The 23,184-nt window shown below is 40.0% G+C and overlaps 1 protein-coding gene across 12 annotated transcripts in view; it reads right to left on the reverse strand.

Annotated features, from left to right (window-relative positions):
* The window catches only part of ENOX2 (ecto-NOX disulfide-thiol exchanger 2), a 290,714-nt gene that overhangs the window by 63,789 nt on the left and 203,741 nt on the right, over positions 1-23,184 (reverse strand). For all 12 annotated transcript variants that reach the window (XM_078363075.1, XM_035289389.3, XM_078363071.1 and 9 more), the window contains 2 exons: positions 20,237-20,371; positions 5,491-5,646 (listed from right to left, as the gene is read on the reverse strand). In XM_078363075.1, the coding sequence (XP_078219201.1) occupies positions 5,491-5,646; positions 20,237-20,333 (253 nt within the window). In that variant the 5' untranslated portion in view covers positions 20,334-20,371. The remainder of the gene's footprint in view (positions 1-5,490; positions 5,647-20,236; positions 20,372-23,184) is intronic.

A 23,184-nucleotide genomic window follows, 5' to 3' on the forward strand; every position in this document is an offset into this window, starting at 1 on the left:
TTGAAGGTCCCCTGGACAATCAGCAGGGGTTAAATGAATGTTAATGTAATCCCAACTGATTGAAAAAATTAGAAGGCTGGGGAATTTTAATAATGCTCAATCTACCCACTTTCTCTAATTCTCTTTAGAGCATTCAGCCCTGAGAGTCAAAATGGGGTCTTCCTGTTTTTATACTGTAAAATGAAAACATTGCTCTTGCTCTTTTTCTGGCTCCTGGGTATTTTCCCATGTGCCTGGACACAGATAGCAGATGATATTCCATTACTTATTCCCTGTTCACTGTTATTTCCCAGTAGTCTCAAAATGTAACCTCTCCATGGAAGGTCTAATCGCTAAAGTGAAAAATCTTGGCAAAATCACATTTTCTGGAGAGATGGTGTTACCCTCTTTTCTTACCACTAAGAACTGCTAACTAGGAATTCAGTAAATCTCTGATAGACACTCTGTGAACAAAAAAAGCGTGTTCCAGGGCACTTGTTTTTTTCCGGTTACATCTCAGTTTTCTGGAAATCAGAGGATGTGGCTTCTGCAACAATGGGGTATTCACTCGCCCTTTATCTTCATGTGAGGTACTAGTTCTGCTCCACTCTAGTTTGATCCCCTGACTTTATAGACCAGGTCTGATTTTCCCCAGTCTACATAACAGAAGTGAAGTTCCTTATCAGACATCTTATGGCTATTTAGTGATAGAGAGCTGGGATATAAAACCAGGCTGGCTTGTGTCACATCTGAGCTTGAAAACTTACCCATTATACTATAGTGCCTGCTCCAGAGAAGATACAAACCTCTACATGCTACCTGCCAACCAGCCCTTGATTTTCCTAACGAATTTTAAAGGGCTTTTGCCTATGTAAATAATTACTGTGGCAGCTGCATTTTTAATGTAGAGAATCATAACTTCAGAGCTGGATGAAGCATTGGAGTTATCCAGGCTAATCTAACCCAATATTTTTGCTTTACAGACAAGGAGGTTGAGACTCAAGGAGGTTATATGACTATCCACAGATGCCACAGCTAGTTAGTGACAGAGCTGGGAATAGAACACAGTTCTCTTGATTTACAAACTGGTAGCCTGTCTTCTATATTATAATACCATTTTTTGTACATTTGATGTACATAGACCCAGAAAAGTCTAGTAAGCAGTTGGCTACATGTATCTGAAGCTCGGAAGAGATATAAACTACAAATATAGATTTGGAAGTCATTAGCATGTGGTGGTGATTACCCCATACTCTTCTGATTTTCTTTCTAGACCTCTGACTCTTCCTTCTGTCATCATCCATCCAACCCTCCCTCCCTCCATCATTCAACAAATATTTATTGAACACCTACTATATGTAATATATTTTTCTAAGTGCTGATGATAAATCAGGAGACAAAAAAGGCACAAATTTTGCCTTGTTGGGGTTTAGATTCTACAAATTATATAGTTTGTTGAAAGGTAGTAAGTCCAGTCTGGGCAACATGGTGAAATCCTGTCTTTACAAAAAATACAAAAATTAGTTGGGCATGGTGGGGCATGCCTTTAGTCCCAGCTACTTGAGAGGCTGAGTCAGGAGGATCACTTGAGCCCAGGAGGTGGAGGCTGCAGTGAGCCAAGATCGCACCACTGCACTCTGGCCTGGGCAACAGAGTGAGATCCTGTCTCAAAAAAAGATACATGTTATATAAAAAATAGAGAAGGTAAATAGGATTGGAACTGTGGCAAGGAGATAAGTTTTAAATGGGTTATCAGGGTCACTGAGAAAGTGACATTTGAGCAAAGACTTAAAAGAAGTGAGAGAGTTAGCCATGCAGATATGTAGAGGGAAAGCATTCTGGTGGGCAGACGGAAGAGCTAGTGCAAAGGTCCTATGATGGGAGGGTGCCTGGTGCGTTCTTGGAACAGCATGAAGGTCAGTGTGACTGGAACAGAGCGATTGATGGGGAGGAGAGTAGCAGATGAAGTCAAGGAGACAATGTAGGGACTTTGGTCTCTACTGTGAGTGAAATGGGGAGCCATTCAAGGGTTCTGAGTAGAGAAACAACATGAACAGACTTAGGTTTTAAAAGGCTGTTTTGTTGAGAATAGACTGTAGGGAGCAAGGGTGAAGAAGGAAGACTATTTAGAAGGCTATTACAATAATTTAGAAAATGAATCATGGCAGATAAAAAGTAAATCATAGCAGTGGTTATTGGAAGGATTATAGACACATATTATTAGGTAGACTGACATAATTTTCTCACAGATTAAATGCATTGTGCGAGGGAAAGAAATCCGTTAGATTCAACGTTCACTATTTAAGTGAAAATGCCTAAGAGTGATTCATTATAATTTTATTTCCAATATGTTCCATGTGGAAGTGCCCTAGAAAGGGGTATGCTTGAAGGTGGGCTGGAGGAGAGTGTGAGGAGTATGAGGTCAGGAAGCTGCTGAACTTGACTAAAGGGCAGGTACATGGCAAGTAGAAGCGATGGACTGAAGACAGTCATATGAAACAGACAGGTGAAAGGTTTTTGAGGTCAGGAGTTGGACTATGAATCTGTGGGCAATGGGAGCCTCAGGACAATTTCATGGTTCTGTGTATGTGACAAACACTTGGATGAAAGGTCAGGTGGGACATAGGGGAGGGAATGCATGGCAAAGATACTTTCTAATAAAGCAACACGACTTAGAAGCAGACTGGATGGTGAATAAAGAGATTGTATGAGTCCCTGAATCACAAGACTTTATTGTTGAGAGGAATTTCAGAGGCCATTGAGTGCAAGAGAATATACCAGAGACAGGTAGGAATAAGTAGTGGGGTTTATAATTGATAGGGTTTGGCCCTGTGTCCCTGCCCAAATCTCATGTAGAATTGTAATATACCATGTTAGAGGTGGGGCCTGGTGGAAGGTGATTGGATCAGGGGGTGGATTTCTCATGAATAGTTTAGTACCGTCCTTTTGGTGCTGCTCTTGTGATAGTGAGTGAGTTCCCATGAGAAATGATCATTTAAAAGCACCTCATCCCCATTCTCTTGTTTCTGCTCCTGCCATGTGAGACACCTTGCTCTATCTGCCTTCTGTCATGACTGGAAGCTTCCTGAGGCTTCCCCAGAAGCAGAAGCCACTATGCTTCCTGTATGGCCTGCAGAACCATGAGCCAATTCAAACTCCTTTCTTTAAAAAGGACCCAGTCTCAGGTATTTATTTATAGCAATGTGAGAATGGACTAATACAATAATCAAGGCCTGATCAGGCAGGCAGGGTTGGTGGGCTGAGAAGATAAGGGGTTTAGTCACACCAAATCCCTGTTCTTCCTGTCCTACCCTGCTCTTCCCATCTCACATTCACAAAGCAATGTCTTGAGGCCACTAACAACAATGTCACTTTGCCATGCTTTCAGTAGAAAACCAAGAGAAGCACCTCTTTTAGTGTTTCTCCACCCAAGTAATCCAAGCCCCCTTTGAACAAAATTCTAGTTCTAAAAAGCAAACAGAACACCAGTTTGCTTTAAACTGTGTTAAGAGAGTTATGTTTGAATTCAGTTCCAAAGCTTGGTTCCTTCACAGAAGCCACCAATTTGCTGGTGCTAGCTGCCCTGTAAGCATTCTTAATACAAGAATGAAGAACTGAAAGATGGAGCCATGAGGGAGATGTGTTGCCCTCTCACTCTGTGGCCCTTCCAACTCAGAACTGAAGAGGCATGGTTGCAGCTGGGGAAAGATAAAAATGTATTTGAGAGATGTCAGTTCGTTTCTTTTACTAGAGGTTATAAAAAGTTAGAGCCTCTTCAAGCTATATATTTCTAGATTCATTTGAAGACTGCTCAACAATATCATCTATGTGTCATAAACAAGGCATCTGTGCTATTCTTTAGAAATTTAGAAACTGAACATCCTGTAAAGTCAACTACTGCACCCAACCTGGACATGACAGTTGTGAGCCATCCTGTTAGCCTGGATGTGTTTGAGACAATGAAAGCCTGCTGCAGGCTGATTATGCGATAAATGAATGATTAAATCAGCAGGATTCTACCCTTTCATAAGCAGGAGGTTTTGCCACTGGCAGTGCTTAAATTCATGGCTTTTTATGTAGAAAAGGTACTATCAGGAATATACAGCTTTCTCTAATCCAATAGCAACACACTGAAAGAAAGGTAAAAAAGGCCACCGCCCACTGTAGGAACAGTGGAGCAAAGATAAAATGGTGCTGCTCATTCACCTAGGCACTAAATACAAATCCAGGAATGGCCATTTGAGTTGGCAAGTATGTCCTGCAAGGGGCATCTTATTCTCCATTCCCTAATTCTCCTTGTGACATACCAGCTCTTCTCTCAATACAGTCTTCTGAGATGCTGGCCTCCTGGATTTCTTATTGGTTTGGAACGATGTCTCCTGTTGACAACCACGTTCAAAAACCAGAAGAAAATATAAAGATCCTTTTTTTTTTCTAGCAAAAGGGGCCAAGACGATCTATCCAACCAACTCTAATTGATTCTAAAATCCTGTTATGAGCAGACCATACTAAGTAGAATCTGGGTTCCTGCCAGGGCTTGGACCATGATGAACTGATTCTTATTTAAGGTAGGAGATGAAATTTTTGTCTCAAGTCACATGTCAAAGATTCATATTTATCCTGATAGGGCAAGGCCATTTGATCTATGCCCTAAACCACTGAATGTATCCCTTAACAAGCAGCTCTAATCTTTGTACGGCAGTGGTGGTTCCCTTGGTATGCCACCTAGTATGACTAGAACTATGGAAAATAATTAATGAGGTTTAGGGCACATGCAGAATCAGTTTCTAATCATTTAATGTATATAAACCCCAAATGGATCTGGAAAAAAGCTTTAGTCAATTATTATTACTGGGACATTTTAACTAAAATATGGCCACCATATCTTTACACATGTTTTAAAGTGAAGCTAAGAAGAAGGCTGTTGATTACTGATAAATGGATCTCGAGATTACTTCTACTTGAACTGTACTGACTGGGGCTACAAGTAGTGTGACTTAGTCTCAAATATTTCTCTCTGCACTTCCAGTATGTTGAACCATGCCTCACTGTCTATTCCAGCCCATCAGTTGAATAGCAGTGGTTTGAATGATGTATGAATAGCTGCTAGTAGTGTAAGATTATTAGCACCAAATGTATATTCTCATGTGCCTCCAACCAAACTCTGTCTCTGCCATCATCAGCACGTGGGGCAGTTATGAAAAGGAAAGACTGCAAATGATGGTGCTGAGCAATTTGTATGCTTCCTTCTGTACTAACACACTTGAATTCCTCACCAGACGGCATTAGAAACATGTACCATTTGTACCGCAACCTGCACACAAAAGTCTACTTTTCTGTGCATAAAATTCAACCTTGTCTAACAAGATAAAATTTTCCTATCTTCGGTTCTCTAGGTGAAGTTTCCATACAAACCTCTATGAAGCCCTTGGGTATTCTTCTGAAAAAGAAGAAAGCTTTCTTGTACACTAAAACATTGTGTCTTGTGTAAAGAAAAAAGCAGAATATTACTTGGATTTGGAGGGAAGAGCGTGCAACTTTTACAGTGTATGATCTCTTTTACTACTGGCATATCTGGAGGAATTGGTGGAGGTACTATTCCCAAACCAGGCATCATTGGCGTTATTGGTGGAATTCCAGTCATCATTCCAAGAGCAGGATCAAAGTCTGAAAAAGGAGAAGAGAGAACAATAAATGACACCAGGCAAAGTTTAGTGGAGATAGAATGTTACTTTGTAAGCTTCAAATCAAAGGTACTTCTAAGACAGAGGCAAAATATTTAACAAGTGTGGTACTTAGTATTCCCAGGTCTTTTTATTGAGATGGAATCTTGCTCTGTCGCCCAGGCTGGAGTGCAATGGCATCATCTCAGCTCACCACAACCTCTGCCTCCTTGGTTCAAGTGATTTTCCTGCCTCAGCCTCCCGAGTAGCTGGGATTATAGGCATGCACCACCATGCCTGACTAATTTTGTACTTTCAGTAGATACAGAGTTTCTCTATGTTGGCTAGGCTGGTCTCGAACTCGCGACCTCAGGTGATCCACCTGACTTGGCCTCCCAAAGTGCTGAGATTACAGGCATTGAGTTATCATACAGTTGTGCATTTTCCTTTTGGGATGGGCTGTTTTGTTTGACCAGGGCTTATTTAAGTCTCTGCATCTAATTTTGGCATCCAAGGTCTTTCATAGCATGGCCATGCCTTGTCTATTGATTTTGCCTCTGCTAGTTTCCAACACACACTCTCTGCTCCATTCCGAGAATGCTTTTTACTGTCCCTTGTACAGGTTTTCTTTGTATAGTACAGCATGGTATAAGAGCACAGAGCTTTGGGGATCAAGCACACCTAGGTTTTAAGTCTACCATTTGCTTGGCAGGATTAACTTCCATTTCCTCATCTGCAAAATAGGGTTGATATCACCTCCCTTATAGGGAGCTGTGAAAAGTAAACAAAATGATGAATCTAATATGCTGAGCATAGGCTTGATAAATAACTACTCTTGTGCCTTTGTTCATGTTGTTCTTTCTGCCTGGAGTTATTTGAGCCTCTGCAAATTCTCCCCATGCTTCAAGGCCTGGCTTAAGTGTCATCCTCCTTGAAGAGGTCTTTCCAGATAATTCTGGTTAATTCTTGACTTTGCATCTAAAAGCTGTTGGTTCCATACTTGTTACCACTGAATTTTATTTTATTTTACACCATCCTTTGTTTAATTCAGGGATGCCTCTAGCATGTGTGGGTACCCCCAAAGCGAGTATTTTTTGTGGGGCCTATCTATGTACACAATTTGTTTTACCACTAATCAGTACTGGCAGAGTTTTCATGGCACAATCTCATGCGATACCATGAAAGAAATGTCACAGCAGCCAGCTGGAGTGGTTTCCTTATCAGGTCCCTCTTCTGGAACCAAGACTCGGGGGAGGATTCCATAGCCATGAGTCCTGAAACTTCTTGGGGCATCTAGTTCACTGCACATATAGGTTAGAGGATTGGAGAGTGTCCCAAGGGGGAGAATTGGGGACTCTGGTACACATGTGTTCAGTTTAAGATTGGGGCTTCTCAGATGATACTGCCAGCCACAGTCAGTCCCAGACAATGGAGGGAAACTCAGAAAATTTCAAGAAAGGTGCTTCTTGCAATCAGAATAAAGGGAGGAGCTGCTCTGGATCCAGGGCAGCTGCTCTGATGCCACTGCCTGCCTTGGCTCAGGAAGGGGACTTAGAAATTATCCAGGTAGGTGTTCCAAACCACAGGGGCCCCTGAGGAGGAGCCCCACTTGCCTGGGTCTAAGAACAGTATTGATTTCATTGTTTAAATCTTGTCTCTAGATCAAAATGAGATTTCTTTGAGAGAAGGGAGTGCACTCTACATCTTTGCTTCTCTGCCTCCCACTTCTGCCTTCACTATAGAACAACACACAGTGGACTGCAAAGAAATAAAGTACTGCAGCCTGAAGGGTTCTGGTAATGCAGCAGCAGGAGCAGGCCCTACTCCCAAAGACTTTACCACGTTCACCACACAGGCTAGAGGGGCAATACCTGTATATATATCCTTAAAGTGGCCCTGAAGTCCTCTGAGTGACTCTTTTTCTCTAAGATGCTGGAGGAGGTCAACCTCCATAACAGGAAGAACCCAGGATTCCCACAGATGCATAATCAGGTCTAACAGGCTCCATAAGAGGGAGATCTGTGACTGGGCAGATAGACAGGTGGGTGGCACATGGGCATCCCCTGTTACAAAAGTACCCCAAGCAAGTAAGGGCATTCCCCAGCTTCTCACATGCCTCTTATCCTGTGATGTCAAGACCCTGAAAATGTTTGGAAAGAAAAAAATTTCTCCCAAGAGGAAGTCTTATTTTTATCAGAATATTTACTTTTAGGCAGGGTGCAGTGGCTCATGCCTGTAATCCCAGCACTTTGGGAGGCCAAGGCAGGCAGATCACAAGGTCGAGATTGATACCATCCTGGCCAACATGGTGAAACCCCATCTCTACTAAAAATACAAAAATTAGCTGGGCACGGTGGTGGGCACCTGTAATCCCAGGTACTTGGGGGGCTGAAGCAGGAGAATTGCTTGAATCCAGTAGGCAGAGGTTGCAGTGAGCTGAGATTGCGCCACAGCACTGCAGCCTGGCTAAAGAGCGAGACTCCATCTAAAAAAACAAAAACAAAAACAAAACTTGCATGTGCACACACACACACACACGCACACACCCTCTTCCACCTATGGATCTCATATCTATACTTTCCTCTCCTCCATATAGTAGTTATATGATGTTGAAGAAAGTTTCTTAATATCTATGTGCCTCCATTTCCTTTTTGGTAGAAGTAGGGGGTAAATAATGACTTTTAGCTCAAAGGATGAAAGCATAGAACAGATATGAAACTCTCTGGCATGATAGATAGTCCTGATAGGTAAGTGTCCTTCCTTCCATTTAAAATGTGAAAATCTACAGTGATAAATGCACTGATTCAGGCATTCATTCCCCCATTCACAAACATCTGTGATCGGCTTCCTATATGTCAGGCTCCATGCAGGTGTTGGGGATGGTGTCTAGGTTTCCCTTTTGATCTTACAGAACTTAAGACTTCTGATACTCTGTCTTCCTATGCTGTAAAATAAGAGCACTATGGTTAAGAATGCCATCTATGTCTTTGGAAAATTTAATCCCTCATGCAGAAGATTTTGGAGAGAATGTTAACATAATCTCATCCATTTACAAACTGTTAATTTTTGTCAGGAAAAGATCAGGTTAGATTGTGTGCCAATGGAACAATCCCATCTATTTTTCCTCTCCTACTGAAATGTTTGTCTTCCTTTTATTGTTCTGCTTGCCTCCTTATTGTTATTCATATAGCTCTGTCACTCACAACTCTACCTTACCACAGATTACAGAAACATCACTTCATTAAACAAGTTCTGCCACTTTGGCTGAGAAGGAAATGCCTGTCTCCATGTACTGTCACTAATAGGTTGAGACAAACAAAAAACAAATATACAGGATAAATAAAACTTCTGACTAATGTACTTACCACTCTGCTGTTTCATATAATTGCATTAATATTTTATAAATTCATTTAAAAGCAAATGTATTCATAATATATGGCTAAAGCCAGAGTAGCTAAACTTCCCCCTCTTCCTTTTGTTCAATATGCCAGGAGTTCCACAGGCTATACTGTCCATAAGGGCTTGCTAGAGGGCAGGTTGTACATGACACTTCAAAGGCTTCTATCATGTTGATTATTTCTTTTGTTTATCTTTAACCATTAAGCACCAAAATGAATGTGGATTTCCAATGTCAACCAAGGAAACCATTTCAATTCATGGGATTTATACATATATTGCAGAACCTGAAAAATCAAAGCAGTCCAGCAATTTAAAACACACTGGGAATAGAACACCAGAGAAATTCTCTCCCTTTTCCAGGCCCCTGGCTTAGCTTGTCTAGTATCACCAACATTGCCATTTATATTAGGAATTCAAACTTTCAAAGATTTGAAATCATAGAAAAGAGTTATGGAAAAGGCCAGGTATTCCTCCAAAGTCCTCTTCACAATAAATATCCTGTTCTGTTTTGCTTTTACAAAATGTCTCTTCTAACACCCTTTCCCCATTGCCTTCTTGACTTTTGGCATGGCCATTGCCAGAAGAGCCATGACATGTTGATTATTTGTATTCCTTCTTTTTTTTTTTTTTTTTTTTTTTTGTGATGGAATCTCACTCTGTTGCCCAGGCTGGAATGCAGTGGTGCGATCTCAGCTCACTGCAAACTCTGCCTCCCAGGTTCAAGCAATTCTCCTGAATCAGCCTCCCTAGTTGCTGGGATTACAGGCATGTGCTACCACGCCTGGCTAATTTTTTTTTTGTACTTTTAGTAGAGATGAGGTTCCACCATTTTTTCCAGGCTGGTCTCGAACTCCTGACCTCAAGTGATCCACCTGGCTCAGCCTCCCAAAGTGTTGGGATTACAGGCATGAGCCACCGTGCCCAGACTGTATTCCCTCCTCTCATTCATGTACTTCCCAAAGTCCTAGCCCACTGAAAATTCTGCAAATGCTGTCTGTTAGCTGAGGCCAGCTTGCTTCTCAGACTTGCAACTCTACCACATGATTTCAAGTAATGTTTCCATGTAGCCTTAAGCCTTTCTGCTACCTAGCAACTTGCACTTACTCAACCTTGGCAGAGTTATTATTGTCCATCCTCTGTACACATCTGAACCAAGGAGTTACAATAGAGGCAAATGTCATTCTGCACAGCTACGCACTTGTCCCTGTATCTATTAATTCAGTATTTTGATGACAGGTCTTCTGTCAGGTATTGTGGTTGCAGAAATGAATAGGACAAAATCCTTGGCTTATATTTTAGATTGGAAACAACTATGCAAACAGTTACAATGCTGTACCATCAATGAATCACCATAACTGTTTATTAAATGTTTAAAATGTTCTAGGTTCAGTGCTAAGCATTTTATATAATCACATTCTAACAGACCCGTGAGTTTAGATACTGTTATCCTTCATTTTATGGATAATGGAATTGAGGTTCAAGGGGTGTTTAGTTACGTGCTCAAGTTTACATAGCCAGTACGAGCACACCTAGAATTCAAATCCAACTTGGTCTAATTCTAATGCTGTTAACCACTACACTGCCTCTCAATGCAGTTTGACAATTGTTTCAATGAATTAATATGATTGCAGATATAAAGTGAGGCAAGTATGTTGAAAAAATAAGGCATATGAGCAATAAAATGTTTACATACAATTCTTTTTCCCCCAATACGGTGGATTAAAATTGGATATAAATTCTTTAATTTTCCTTCCATCAAGGTAAGGGTCTATGCCCCCACCCCTTTGAATTTGGATGGGCTCTAGAACTGATATAACCAATAGAATATAGCAGAAGGGATGTTGTGTCCTTTTTCAAGCCCAGGCATTAACAGAGATGCAATTTCTACCTTTTGTTTCTATAAATGTGTGATACGGGAGCTTTGCATCCTCATGTAAGGCTGACTACCCTGCTAGAGAGACCATGTGGAGAGGGACTTAAAGCAAATGGAAGAGGGATCCAGCTGAGCCCAGTCTTGTATGTGTCCTTAACAAGGTGCCATGCACATGAGTGAAGTCTTGAAATCAGCCTGCCACAACTGAGGTATCCCAGTTGATATGATATGGAACAGAAAAATTGCCCATTTCAGTCCTACCCAAATTCCTCATCCAGAAAAACCTTAAAATATAATAAACTGATTGTGTTTTAAGTCACTAGCTTCTAAGGTAGTCTGTCAGAGTAACAGATAAGGAGAATATCCAGCATGGCTGGGGTGGAGTGTGACTGGTTAATACAGTTAACAATTTTCATGGAATGAAAATAGAAAGTATCACATAAAGTATCTGACAAAGATATCACATGTTCCTATTTTATGGTTCAATCCTTGATAGTTTCTTGTTTCTTGGCAGGCCAGTTCATGCTGGCATTCCCTTTTTTTCTGAGACAGAGGATGATTAAGTCTCACTCTTAACATCCAAGTTGGAGTGCAATGGCATGATCTCAGCTCACTGCAACCTCTGCTCCCGGGTTGAAGTGATTCTCCTGCCTCAGCCTCCCTAGTAGTTGGGATTACAAGTGCATGTCACTACACCCAGCTAATTTTTGTACTTTTAGTAGAAACAGGGTTTCACCATGTTGGCCAGGCTGGTCTCAAACTCCTGACCTCAGGTGATCTTACCGTAAAATGCTGACTTTTATTTTGTGGCAGGGGAGAGGAATACTAGCTACCTATTAATTGGCTACTTATGAATTTTCAGGTTTTATACACTGCATCTGACTTAATCTTCACAGCAATCCTAAGGGATGGGAAATAATATTATTCCCTATTTTACAGATGAGGAAATTGAAGCTCATAGAGATAACACAATAAGGACACATAGTAAGTGGCTCTCACTAAGCATGCAGTCCTAACCATTAGTCTACATAGGGAAAGACAGACACTCTTTGTCATATTTGTATCTACTTACTCAACCTTGTATGTGGGCTTCAAACCTTCCTATTCAGGAGGCTACCCTGGAGTTACTTATCTCTAAACCCAGAATTTACTATTGAGGTATTTAACACATGCATTGTCACGGTGTTTCAGGGTCTCTTTTTAAAATTCTTTGTTTCAATTTTGGGCCACAAAAGAAGTTCAAATTGCAGCCAGGCCATGTATCAACTGGAGGTAGGCAAAAGTAGGAAGTGACACACATTGATTACCTTGCTTACGTTTTCAGAACTGGACCCCGGTTCTTACTGAAAGCCCCTTTACACCCTCAGAAAAGATTTGCCTGCACTTAATGACTTCCCTCCATCTAAGTGTCCCTAGCCCAATAAAAGCATTTCCAATCTTTTAGGTGTTCCAAAGACCCCTGAGCCCCAGGAGGTAGTTTTCACTCACAGTAAAACCACTGAAATGCAACCATAGATTATTCCAAAATAACTATTTCAAATATGCATAATTAAGCTATTTTATAGAAAGTTATGATTTCAACTGAGCTACATATTTCTGAGACATTATTGTTATTTCTTTAGAGTTCCTACAAAATTTATTGGAAAATTAAGAATTTTGGCTGTGTACTGGGAAATTTTAACCCATTACAGTCCTGCCTCCTTTCTACATAGATCCTTTAAAAGACTTTTTAGGCAGTCTTTGTCAGATTAGCATTTACCTACTCAACTTTGTATCTCTTTTCTTATCTGAAGAGAGAACACAGATTTCCAAGGACAGCCTGGCTGAATTGTGAGATGATCCTGGACTTCTCACCAGCCATCTTAGAGGCACAAGTTCCCAAAGTTTTTTACAATTACTCTCAAATTCTACCATCATCTGTCCTACTTCCCCAAAAGATTATCTGAACACTTGTTTCAGCTCAGTTGGAAAGGTAAGACAGGGCCTGGCTCATGTACAATAGCAAACAAGCTAGCAAACTGGGATTGGTGGGATATATGGCACAATGTCAGTTCACAAAGGTCCTCCCCAAATATTTCATCTTTGATTCCAAATTTCCACCAGTGGAGCTTTATTCCTTTAGTGAAAGGTTTTGCAAAATCTCCCTTTCTAGCCCATCTTCGCTCAACTCATTTTTATTCATTTACACTGTGTTCTTGCCTTTTTAGAGCATTTGACAGGTCCAGAGTCATGCCCTCCAAAGGTGTTCAGCTTTGGAGAGGCATTAGTGAGGACATTTCCCACTACATCTGTGGTTCCCAGATTTCCAGATTTTGGAAATGAATAAAATAAAATTATATGGAGATTTAAGATCACCAGCCTCTTAATTTGACAAGAAAAGAAGTGGGTGAAAAATAACAAAGAAATGAACCAATATCCTACTCATAGAGTCCGTAAAAGAAAGAACATTTTAAAACCAAAAATACAAGAAGTCTATCATCTCAGAATAAAGGGCAGTCCTTTCAATTGAGCAGATTTAGCTTCATGACAAATTTACTACAGTTTTAGTTTTTACATTTTGCCATAGATGGGTCCTGGCCTACAAACCAGTGTTTGGACTTTTGAGATCACTCAACCATTTCACTTAGCGTGCTCTCTTATATATGAAACTTCCTGTGAAAAATTTCTTTCAGAACTAGAATGTCACACACACACACACATTATTAAGGGTCATGAAAAGCTTCTTTTCCCCTGAGGACTGGTATATTTTTTCTTCATGGAAAATGCAAATTATATAACTGATCAGGTTTCCCTTTTTTGTTTTGGCTGCTTTGTCAGAGGGGTAGCTCAACTTCAGAAATCAGATGGGATCCTACAACCTGCATGCCTGAATTTTAATTAGCCTCCCTACCTGGTCTTTGCCTTTTATTCTCATTTATATTTTCCCAGATGCTGATTTTTAAACTTTTTTTTAATAAATTATATTTTTTCATATAAGGTAATCTTTTTATAAGCTGCTTCAAAGTCTTTGCCGAATGAAGCAATGTAATTCACCTCATAGTTAACCACCGTCTCCATACTGTATATCCTTGCATACCTTCCAGTCATTGATGCAGTATTTCCTCTGTCTACACTGTTCTTAGTTCTTTTATCCTCCTGACATACTTCTTTATATTCCTGGACACCTAGCTCAAACGTTACCTATTTTGTGAACCTTCTCTGACCACCACCATCTAGCTAGCATTTCTCCTCATCACACTTGGGCTAAAACAATACTTTTGTACAAGTTTCTATTATGTCACTTGCAACATTATAGTGTAGTGATATTTACTTTGTTGCATCTGCCACTGCAACTTGAGCTCGAAGGCAAGGATTGTGCCATGCCCATATTGGGATACCCTATATCTAGTCAATATGTTTTCAGTGAATGGATAGACAAATAAAGAACAAATGAACAAAATGAAAGGAAGGCCTTTCAGCTATTGTCAGTCAAGAGCCAGCTCATACTTGAGTATAGTTTGGATTAGGAAGATAATGTGGAAGTTCTAAAAGTACTGGAGTCACTATGAGGGTAGGAAACTTTGTCTTTTTTGTTCATTGCTTTCTCCCCAGGGCTTCTCACAGTACCTTCAAACCAGCAGGCTTCAGTGAATAGTTCTTGCATGAATGAATGAATAAGCAAATGGTTTCACTCTGCTCCTTCTCCTAATAGTTTCCATGGGGAGTCTTTTCTCTTTTAATGATTGTTCCTATCACTATGCATTTATTTATTTCAGCTAGTGAAGGTCACGAAATTCTTATCTCAAAGATCCTCCAGCCCTTGAGCTTCATGTACTCTTCCAAAGGCTTTAAATAGTTTAAAATATTTCCACATGAAAACAGCTCCACAGCATTTATCTACACAGACTGTGATGTTGAGCGCCTCACTATCTATTTTGTGGAGTAGTCCCTGGGAGACAGGACCTCGTTCTTTGCGGGGACCTCAATACACAGTCTCTATTATTTTGACCATCTCCTGTTTGTTCTTCTGTGGCCCAGATAATATTGTTGTTGCCAGTACTCAAGTCAATATCATGATATGCTTGTTCTGTAAGAAAAATATGACACACACAAAGATCTTGGAAAGTCATATGTTTTTGTTGAAGTAAAGTCCTTCTGTAATATTCACAAGATAAATAACTATAACATTTTTAATCTTTTTAGCTATACCATATAGAACTCATCCATATTCATACTAGTAAGGTCCCAATTATGTTCAAACCAACTAATGATGCCTCGGTCTTGTTTTTGAAAGGATGTATTGGCACAACAGCTACCTGCTAGCTGTTGTGTAAGTGCAGGAGCTTGATGGCATGGTGGAGACTTAAATGGATATCTCGAGGTGTAGACATGCTCCATGGTGAATCTTGAGAGTACCATCCATAGGTAGAATTCAAGTTTGCTTTGGAGAGACATTAATTTTATCTGGTATATATAATGTTTACATATTGTTGGCTGTTGGATGATGAACAGCGCTCTACTTTCTCAGGATCTCAACCTTTTTGCCACTAAAAGCATACTCTATTTGTGGAAGATATTAAAAATAATACAAACCGAAGGCCAGGACTTCCCGAGGAGCTTGCAGAACAGTAGTCTGCCACGTGTCATACAAACTCCTTCTTTCTTTCTGTTCCCATCAGATTTGGCCTGTTGGGCCCAGTGAGAACTGCCTCCTTAATGAGTAGGGCTTTGCTCTGGGAATAAGGTCCATGATTCTATATTTTCAAATATCTCTCATTATGGAGACAGTCAACACAGCAGAGACATCATAATGAGAGACTCTTCTCTTTTTGGACTTCACAGGCTTCACACTTGGCTTCTATGGATATTTTAATTGAGGCGAAAATAAAGGAAGCAGCAGGCAGTTATCAACAAGTATCTCTTAATGGGTCCATCCTTGGATTCGTCTGGAATGACTGGGGCAGAACAATGTTCTTTAACCAGAAGGCCTGACCCTTTTGGGTTCCACCAGCATTAATCTTATTGACCAGCTTCTCACAGCAAATACTCATGCAGGAATGACAGCTGCCAGCCAGAGGGGACCTCCTGATCTGCCATCATTATGGATTAACTTTATTGAACCACAGCTGTACAAAATACCATGTTAGTTGAAAGGGAACTCCACAACAAACTTCATACATAGCCTGTCTCTACTCCCTACTCAATGAATATAATAATTATGCCAGACACTGCCTTCATGACAAGTCTATGTCCAAGACACTCAACATCCATAACAGTATAGATTAGAGGTCTCTGGGGGGAAGTGAAGGAAGCTTACGTATCACTTGGTTTTCATCAATGTCAAAAGACTTTCCTATTGTCACAGACAGGCCAGATGAGACAGGACAAAGAAAAGTCTGCTGGCTCAGTAGGAAACCTCCTGAGGGGCATAAAAGTAGCTGAATTACTGAGCCTTTGATGGGTGACTTCAGGCAACAGTTCCATGAGGCTTATTTGCCACCTTTTCCATTTTAAGAAATTTTGGGGCATGGGGAGTTGATTAGGGAAATGTGGTTTATTATTATTATTATTTCTGAGATGGAGTCTAGCTTTGTATACAGGCTGGAGTGCAATGGCACAATCATGGCTCACTGTAACCTCCGCCTCCCGGGTTGAAGAGATTCTCCTGCCTCAGCCTCCTGAGTGGCTGGGATTACAGGCACCCACCACTACACCTGGCTAAGTTTTGTATTTTTAGAAGAGATGGGGTTTCACTATGTGGGCCAGGCTGGTCTCGAACTCTTGACCTTGTGATCTGCCCACTTCGGCCTCCCAAAGTGCTGGGATTACAGGTCTGAGCCACCGCGTCTGGCTTTTAGGAAGATATTTTAACACATTGGTTAAAACATAACATCATTAAAGATGGCAAGCACTCTGTCCTCCAGACTTTGGCAAGAAGAAACATAGGCAGCATTGGAGTGTCATACTAACCTCCCATTTCTGTGAAAATCCCCACCAGATTTATAAGGAGCAGGCATCAGCACTGTCAGATATATACTGGTCTCTTCACCTGTCACTGTCCAGTGCTTCACCAGGGAAAAAATTCACCGTTGCATTCACTATCCTTCACTGTTATTAGGGTAAAGACGAGTCATCATTCAACTTTTTGTGAGCCATATCACATATGTGAACTTAAAACAATAATAATAATAGCTGACTTAATTGAGGAATTACAGTGAGCCAGGCATCATTCTAAGACTTTACCTGTATTAATGCATGAATCCTCATAACATCCCTATAACATAGGTGCCATTCTTATCTGCATTTTACAGATGAATAAGCTGAGGCATAGGGAGGGAGGTGAGGTAACTTGCCAAAGGTCACACAGCTAGTTAATGACAGATAGAGCTTTGACCATAGGCAGTCTGAATCTAGAACCCATGTTCAAATCTCAATGGTAAACTACCTTCCTAAAATAATACAGAGATGAGAAAAACCAGTTCACACATAAGTTAAGTGATTTTATACATAGCTTTAGAAAGTATATCTTGGCCTCATGTTATTGCTCCATTCATTTTAAGACAAGAAGGGACCTACTCAACTAATACCAGCATTTCTAAGACCAGGTTTCCAAAGAGTCAAGTAACTTTCCCTGGAGCATGGTGGCAGTCAGTTTCACTGAATTACAGGTCAAAGAGAAACCATTTCTTTACAGTCCTTAAGAAAACAAGATGTGAAGAAGGGGGACAAAGGTAGAAGTTAAAAATACTCTTGAGGTTTCAAATGTCTGGCCGAAGCTGGACGTGCAGAACACTCATTAGCATTGACAGTGGCTGCATAGCGTCCAAATACTTTCAATTTAAGAGGGAGCTTTGCAGTGATTTGAAGAATGTATCCTCCTTTACATCAAAGAGCATATAGTACTGCTAAGAGTAGTAATGATGATGCCAGTTTATCTTTATTGGGTGCTTATTATATGGTAAGCAGTGTGCTAATATATTATTTAATGCCCACAGCAATGCTATGAGCTAGGACACTATCATTATCGCTATTTTACAGATGGGAAAACTGAGGAACAGAGAGGTCAAGTAACTTGCTTGAGATAACACAATAAGTGGCAGAGCAAGTACTCAAATCCAGGTAGTCCTCTGACTTCAAGGCCTGTGTCGTTAAGTACTAAGCAAGACACTATCTCTGAAGAAATAGCCCTCTACCACACTGTTAAGAAAACTTACCCTAATCATCTAGCCTTATTATTGACCCTAGTTCAAGCTTTGGGTCTGTAATAATTGCTTGGAGGCATTTTTGTTCTCAATACTCGGTCTTTCTTTTTCCATATTACAGATGGGTGGCTAAGTATTGAAGATTACTTTGTGAACTTAGATTTATGCTTATATATGATAATTTACAAATCATATGCTATTAGTTAACATTTAGTCTCCTGGGCTTTAGAGCACATGTGGCCTCAATATTTTTCCTGGGACATTTATGCATATGGTCCAGACTGTCAAAAACTGGGAATATCTAAGTCAAATTAGATTGTCTACTCATCTTAGACTTTAAGTGTTGTGACTTTGGGACATACCACATGGAGCTATAAAATAATATAGATTTTAGTTTAAATTCTATTATAATCAAATAATAAAGAGGTACTAAATAAACTCATTACTTATTTAGAAATGTCTATGAGAAATATATTAATAAGCTGCCATTTTTGAGCTCCTTCTATTGCCAGACATTGTGGTAAGCAGGATTTAATTGTCACAACAATCCTAGGAGTTAGGTACTATTAGTCTGATTTTGTGGATGAGGGCACTGAGTCTCAGAAGCTACACAACTGCTTGAGATCAAATCGTGAAAGAAACAGGCTTGGAAGTCAAGCAGACTGAATCCAGAACCTGACGTCTTAACCACTCTGCAATACTGGTTCTTACAGTAACATTCACTGATCCCAGATTGGCCCTGCTGGTCATTCAAAAGCTAAGGTGATCCATGGTCCAATCATTCTAGGTCTCAAAGGATCCCTGGTTGTTCGTTTCAATTGTGGTTGGGAAAATGGAGAAGAATACAGTCTGGTGAACTACAACCTATGATATGAATTATAGTTTGGCAGAGTTCTTTGCGCCCGCCACATATAGAATTTAGACTCCTTTTTTCCCCTCCATCCATTTATTATTCACGTACCTTTTAATCTTCATGCTTAGTTGCTTTTATGCTTGTTTCTTGGCTTTTGATGCAATAACATTTCTTAATTCACTATTAGTGTTGCCGTCCAGCATACCTCGACCTCATTTTAAGGATTTAAAATCTGAGCTGGAATTGTGAAATAATGTTTTGGTGGGGGAAGTGGTAGCTAACTATATAAATAAGTGGCACAACAAAATGGCATTACTCTAAACCTATTTCTCAACTTTAATGTGCTTGCAAAGCACCTGGGGATCTTGTGAAAATGCAGGTTCTGATTCAGCAGGTCTGTGCTGGGGCCCGAGATTCTGGGATTCTAAGTGGTTCCCAGGTTACGCAGGGCACACTTTGAGTAGGAAGGTTCTAGATTGACCTGGTCCTGTTGTGCTTTTAAGTAGAGTCACAGTTAAATGAATCTGGGGAGATTAATGTTCAGGTTGTTTAAAAAGCTGCCTCAGGCTCCCTGAGATGGCAATTCCAAAATGTCTTCAAAAATTCATTGTAAGGATTAATCAGCCCCCACTGTCCAGGAACCTTTTTTGTGTCTAAACAAAACCCTTCAGGTGAGTTTTGCTTCTCATTTTATCTTTAGTGGAGATGGAGTTAGTCCACCATGCCCATTCTATGATGGTTACTTTGTGTATGTGTGTATATATATATATATATATATATATATATATATATATATATGTGTGTGTGTGTGTGTGTGTGTGTGTGTGTGTGTGTGTGTGTTTACACACAGTTCTTCAATGTCAAAAACAGTCTCTGGGCTGTCCTCCACCATCTCCTTTCCTCTCCTCTAGGAATCTAAGATTTTGGAGATATGTAAGTCAGTTCTCTTTTCATCTCCATGTTTATTTGCCTCTTCTATAAAATCTATAAAATTATACAAGCTTTGTAATTCCTTGCCAAAATCCTGTTGCCTTGTATTTCAATGAGCTGTTTAAAGCTTCAATGACCCTAGCCTGCATCGGATACACCTCCAGCATGTCCAAAGTGCAAAAGGGAGTATACTAGTAACTACCGGCCACCCAGACTATAAAGCTCATATTACAAAAATGCACACTCTAGGCAGAATCTGGTAAATGTCAACTTCAAAATAAGTTGTGTCATATTGCTATATTTATTACCACATGGTCAATAAAAATAAGCACTTGTGAGGTGATTAAAAATAACATACCAGGTAAAATTGGTTGTCCAGCAATTCCCAGTGGTGCCATTCCAAGATTATTCATTGCTGTGGCCCATGCAGTTGGATCAGACATAGGTAGTGTCATTGCAGTGGAATCCACATTCAGAGTTCTACTGTTATCAGCTGAAAATAAATGACAAGCAAAATTTGTATTAAGGTTCTAGCATCTAGTTTACTTATAAAAAAATTCTGGCAAACTTTTTAGAGAAATAGCTGGATGGACAAGTGGCGGATAAGGCCTCAATGCCAGGTTTCTTACAAGGGTTAAAACAATACAGCTTGAAGTGGCAGGAAGTCAAGGAATTTGAAAGCAATTTACCAGATGGCATTTTAGTATAAGTGTTTCCTTTCTTCTCTCCCTTTCTTCCCCCTTTTTTTTTTTTCAAGCATACACAACACAGGAGCTTGGAATGACTAAGAAGTTTCCTATTCTTCTCATAATCTACTAGCATATGATTACTTCAGCGGCTTCCATCCAAACTACTCATGCATATAAAGCAAGAAAAAACATCCTAGGGCTTCTGTAGTTGGCAATAAAAGATGAAAATTATACTCGTGATATAATTTCATGTCTTTGAGGCAGTACTATTGAATAGAGCTGGACACACAATCAGCAGACATCAAATTAGCTGAATGACAATTCTGGGGGTTAGGGGAACAATGAAAAAAAGCAGACCAGAGACATGGTTCCTGCTCTCAAAGGTTGTACAATCAAGTTGAAGAGACTGCTGCTGATGTTGATAATTATTACCATTATCACCACCTCCACCCATTACTACCTCTACTGAACACTTACTGGATGCCAGGTAAATCACTTAGAATGCGTCATTCTCATTTAACTTTCAGAACAAACCTGTAAGGTAGGGACTATTTATATCTCCATTTAATAGAAGTTTTAGAGACATTTCAGGGAAGTTTTGAAAGCTCAAATATATTGTCCAAGGTCATACAGAATGTATAATTTTTAGCCACTATGCTTTACTATCTCCAGTTAAACAACTAGGAAACAACAAAAGACGCAATGATTTAAAACAGAAATATTACTGAAGTTTATAGTATGCAGAGCTACTGTGGCCCGAGTAAGCAGGAAATACTTCATGGAGAAAACAGGACTTAAAAGAATGCACCGGATTTATATAGAGCATGTTATGAGTGATTAGTAGTTATTAGATAGGTACAGGAGAGGGGTCAGACATCCCAGGAGCAGGAATGATATAAGGAAAGACATTGAAACGAGTTTTATAAGCATGTGCATGTACACAGTGTCGGGAGAGATATATTCACGAGTCATGCGAGCACAAACAGACTTTCATTTTGGGAAATTTTCCTCTGACTACTGATAGCCATAGAAAAGATCAAGTCTTTCTATGGCTTTTTTCTTACCTCTCAGTACCTACTTTGGCCAATTACAACCCATGAAGGCAACTCTGTTCTAATAGTAGCTTGCTAAAGTCCAAGGCAACATCAGAGATGACCCTTGCCAGGGTTATTTATACATGTGCTATTTTGGTCACTGATTGGTCAGAACAAGCAAATATAAATGTCTAAAACATTATTTCTGAAATATTAGTTTTTGTCATTCTTCTGTAGTGCCTTTGCCTCCTCCCCCTTAATCCCCCCTACACATACACACAGTGATTGATGGCACTAAGTATTCATTAATTACAGTCAGAAGTCACATTTCAGAGCTAGTGATTTCTCCATCTGTAGGAATTTTAGTCATAATAATCAACTTTCAGTGTTCTCTCACAAAGGCATATCCAATCGCTAGAAACAGCCTCCTTGCAAATATTATCAAGAAAACAAACATGGGGTACTGAATATCCTTTGGGTTTTGAATTTACATAGTGATAATTAGTCTACTTGGATTTCCAATCCCCCAGCTAGGGGAGATAAGATTTTAGAGAATGTTATAGCTGAAAGATATCTTTAGATACTATTGAATCTGCACCCTGATTTTCTCTGGTTGCTGAAGAATCACTCCTAGAAGAAATAGGTAGGTTTAGAAGGACTGGGACCCAATGCCAAAAATAATTTCTTGCAACAGTTTGGCTACTCATTGGTTCTGCAGTCCTGAGAAATATTAAAACAAACAAACAAACAAACAAACAGGACCACTTCTCAGTAAAGGATTTTGAAGTCAAAGAATGAGAATTTATAATATACCAACCTAGCCAAACTCAAGACTAATTTGGGGCGGGATAAGTGTTTGGGGGAAGACAATGATCTAAATTATTTTGAAGGAAAACACAGCATTGCTATTTTCAAAACATATGGTTATTCACAGTGCTTGCTAAAATGGTAGCAAGTAGAGTTCCTGCTACGCTTGTTTATAGGATCAGATAAGGAACATGTGTAATTAACAGCATTATTTTGCCTCAATGAATGTGGTTTTTAAATTCTTAAGAAGTTTTGCTTTAAATGTCCTTCTTAGCTCCCTTCCCTACCCTAACACCCATCTCCACCTGTCAAAATCTCACTCATTTTTGAAGGGTCACCCCAAATGCTACCTTGTTTATGAAACTGACATGGTCACATTGGGAAAGGCTACCTGGCAGAACCTCCCACTGACCTGCACACTAAGGTGGGGCCTTGGAAGTTCATGTGTTTGCAGCAGGAAGGAGCCTGGTCCCTCGTCTTCCTGAGTGGAAGCTGGGATTCAATCCGTGAGGCAGGAAGCACACCAGCAGGACTCTGGCTTTGCAGAGGGTCCCTATTTCCCTTTTTTACCCAATAAATTCCATTTTTTCTTACCCTTCAAAGTAACTGCAAGCCTAATCTCTCATGGTCGTGTGACAAGAACCTGGCTCTTGGCTGAACTAAGGAAAGTGTCCTACAAAACCACCTAATTGGAATTAATTACTTCCTCTGAAGTGTTCTCATAACATTTTATCTAGAATTTGATTTTCACATGTTTGCTCATTCTCTCACTCATT

Source organism: Callithrix jacchus, chromosome X (genome assembly GCF_049354715.1).
Source record: "Callithrix jacchus isolate 240 chromosome X, calJac240_pri, whole genome shotgun sequence".
NCBI classification, from domain to species: Eukaryota; Metazoa; Chordata; class Mammalia; order Primates; family Cebidae; genus Callithrix; species Callithrix jacchus.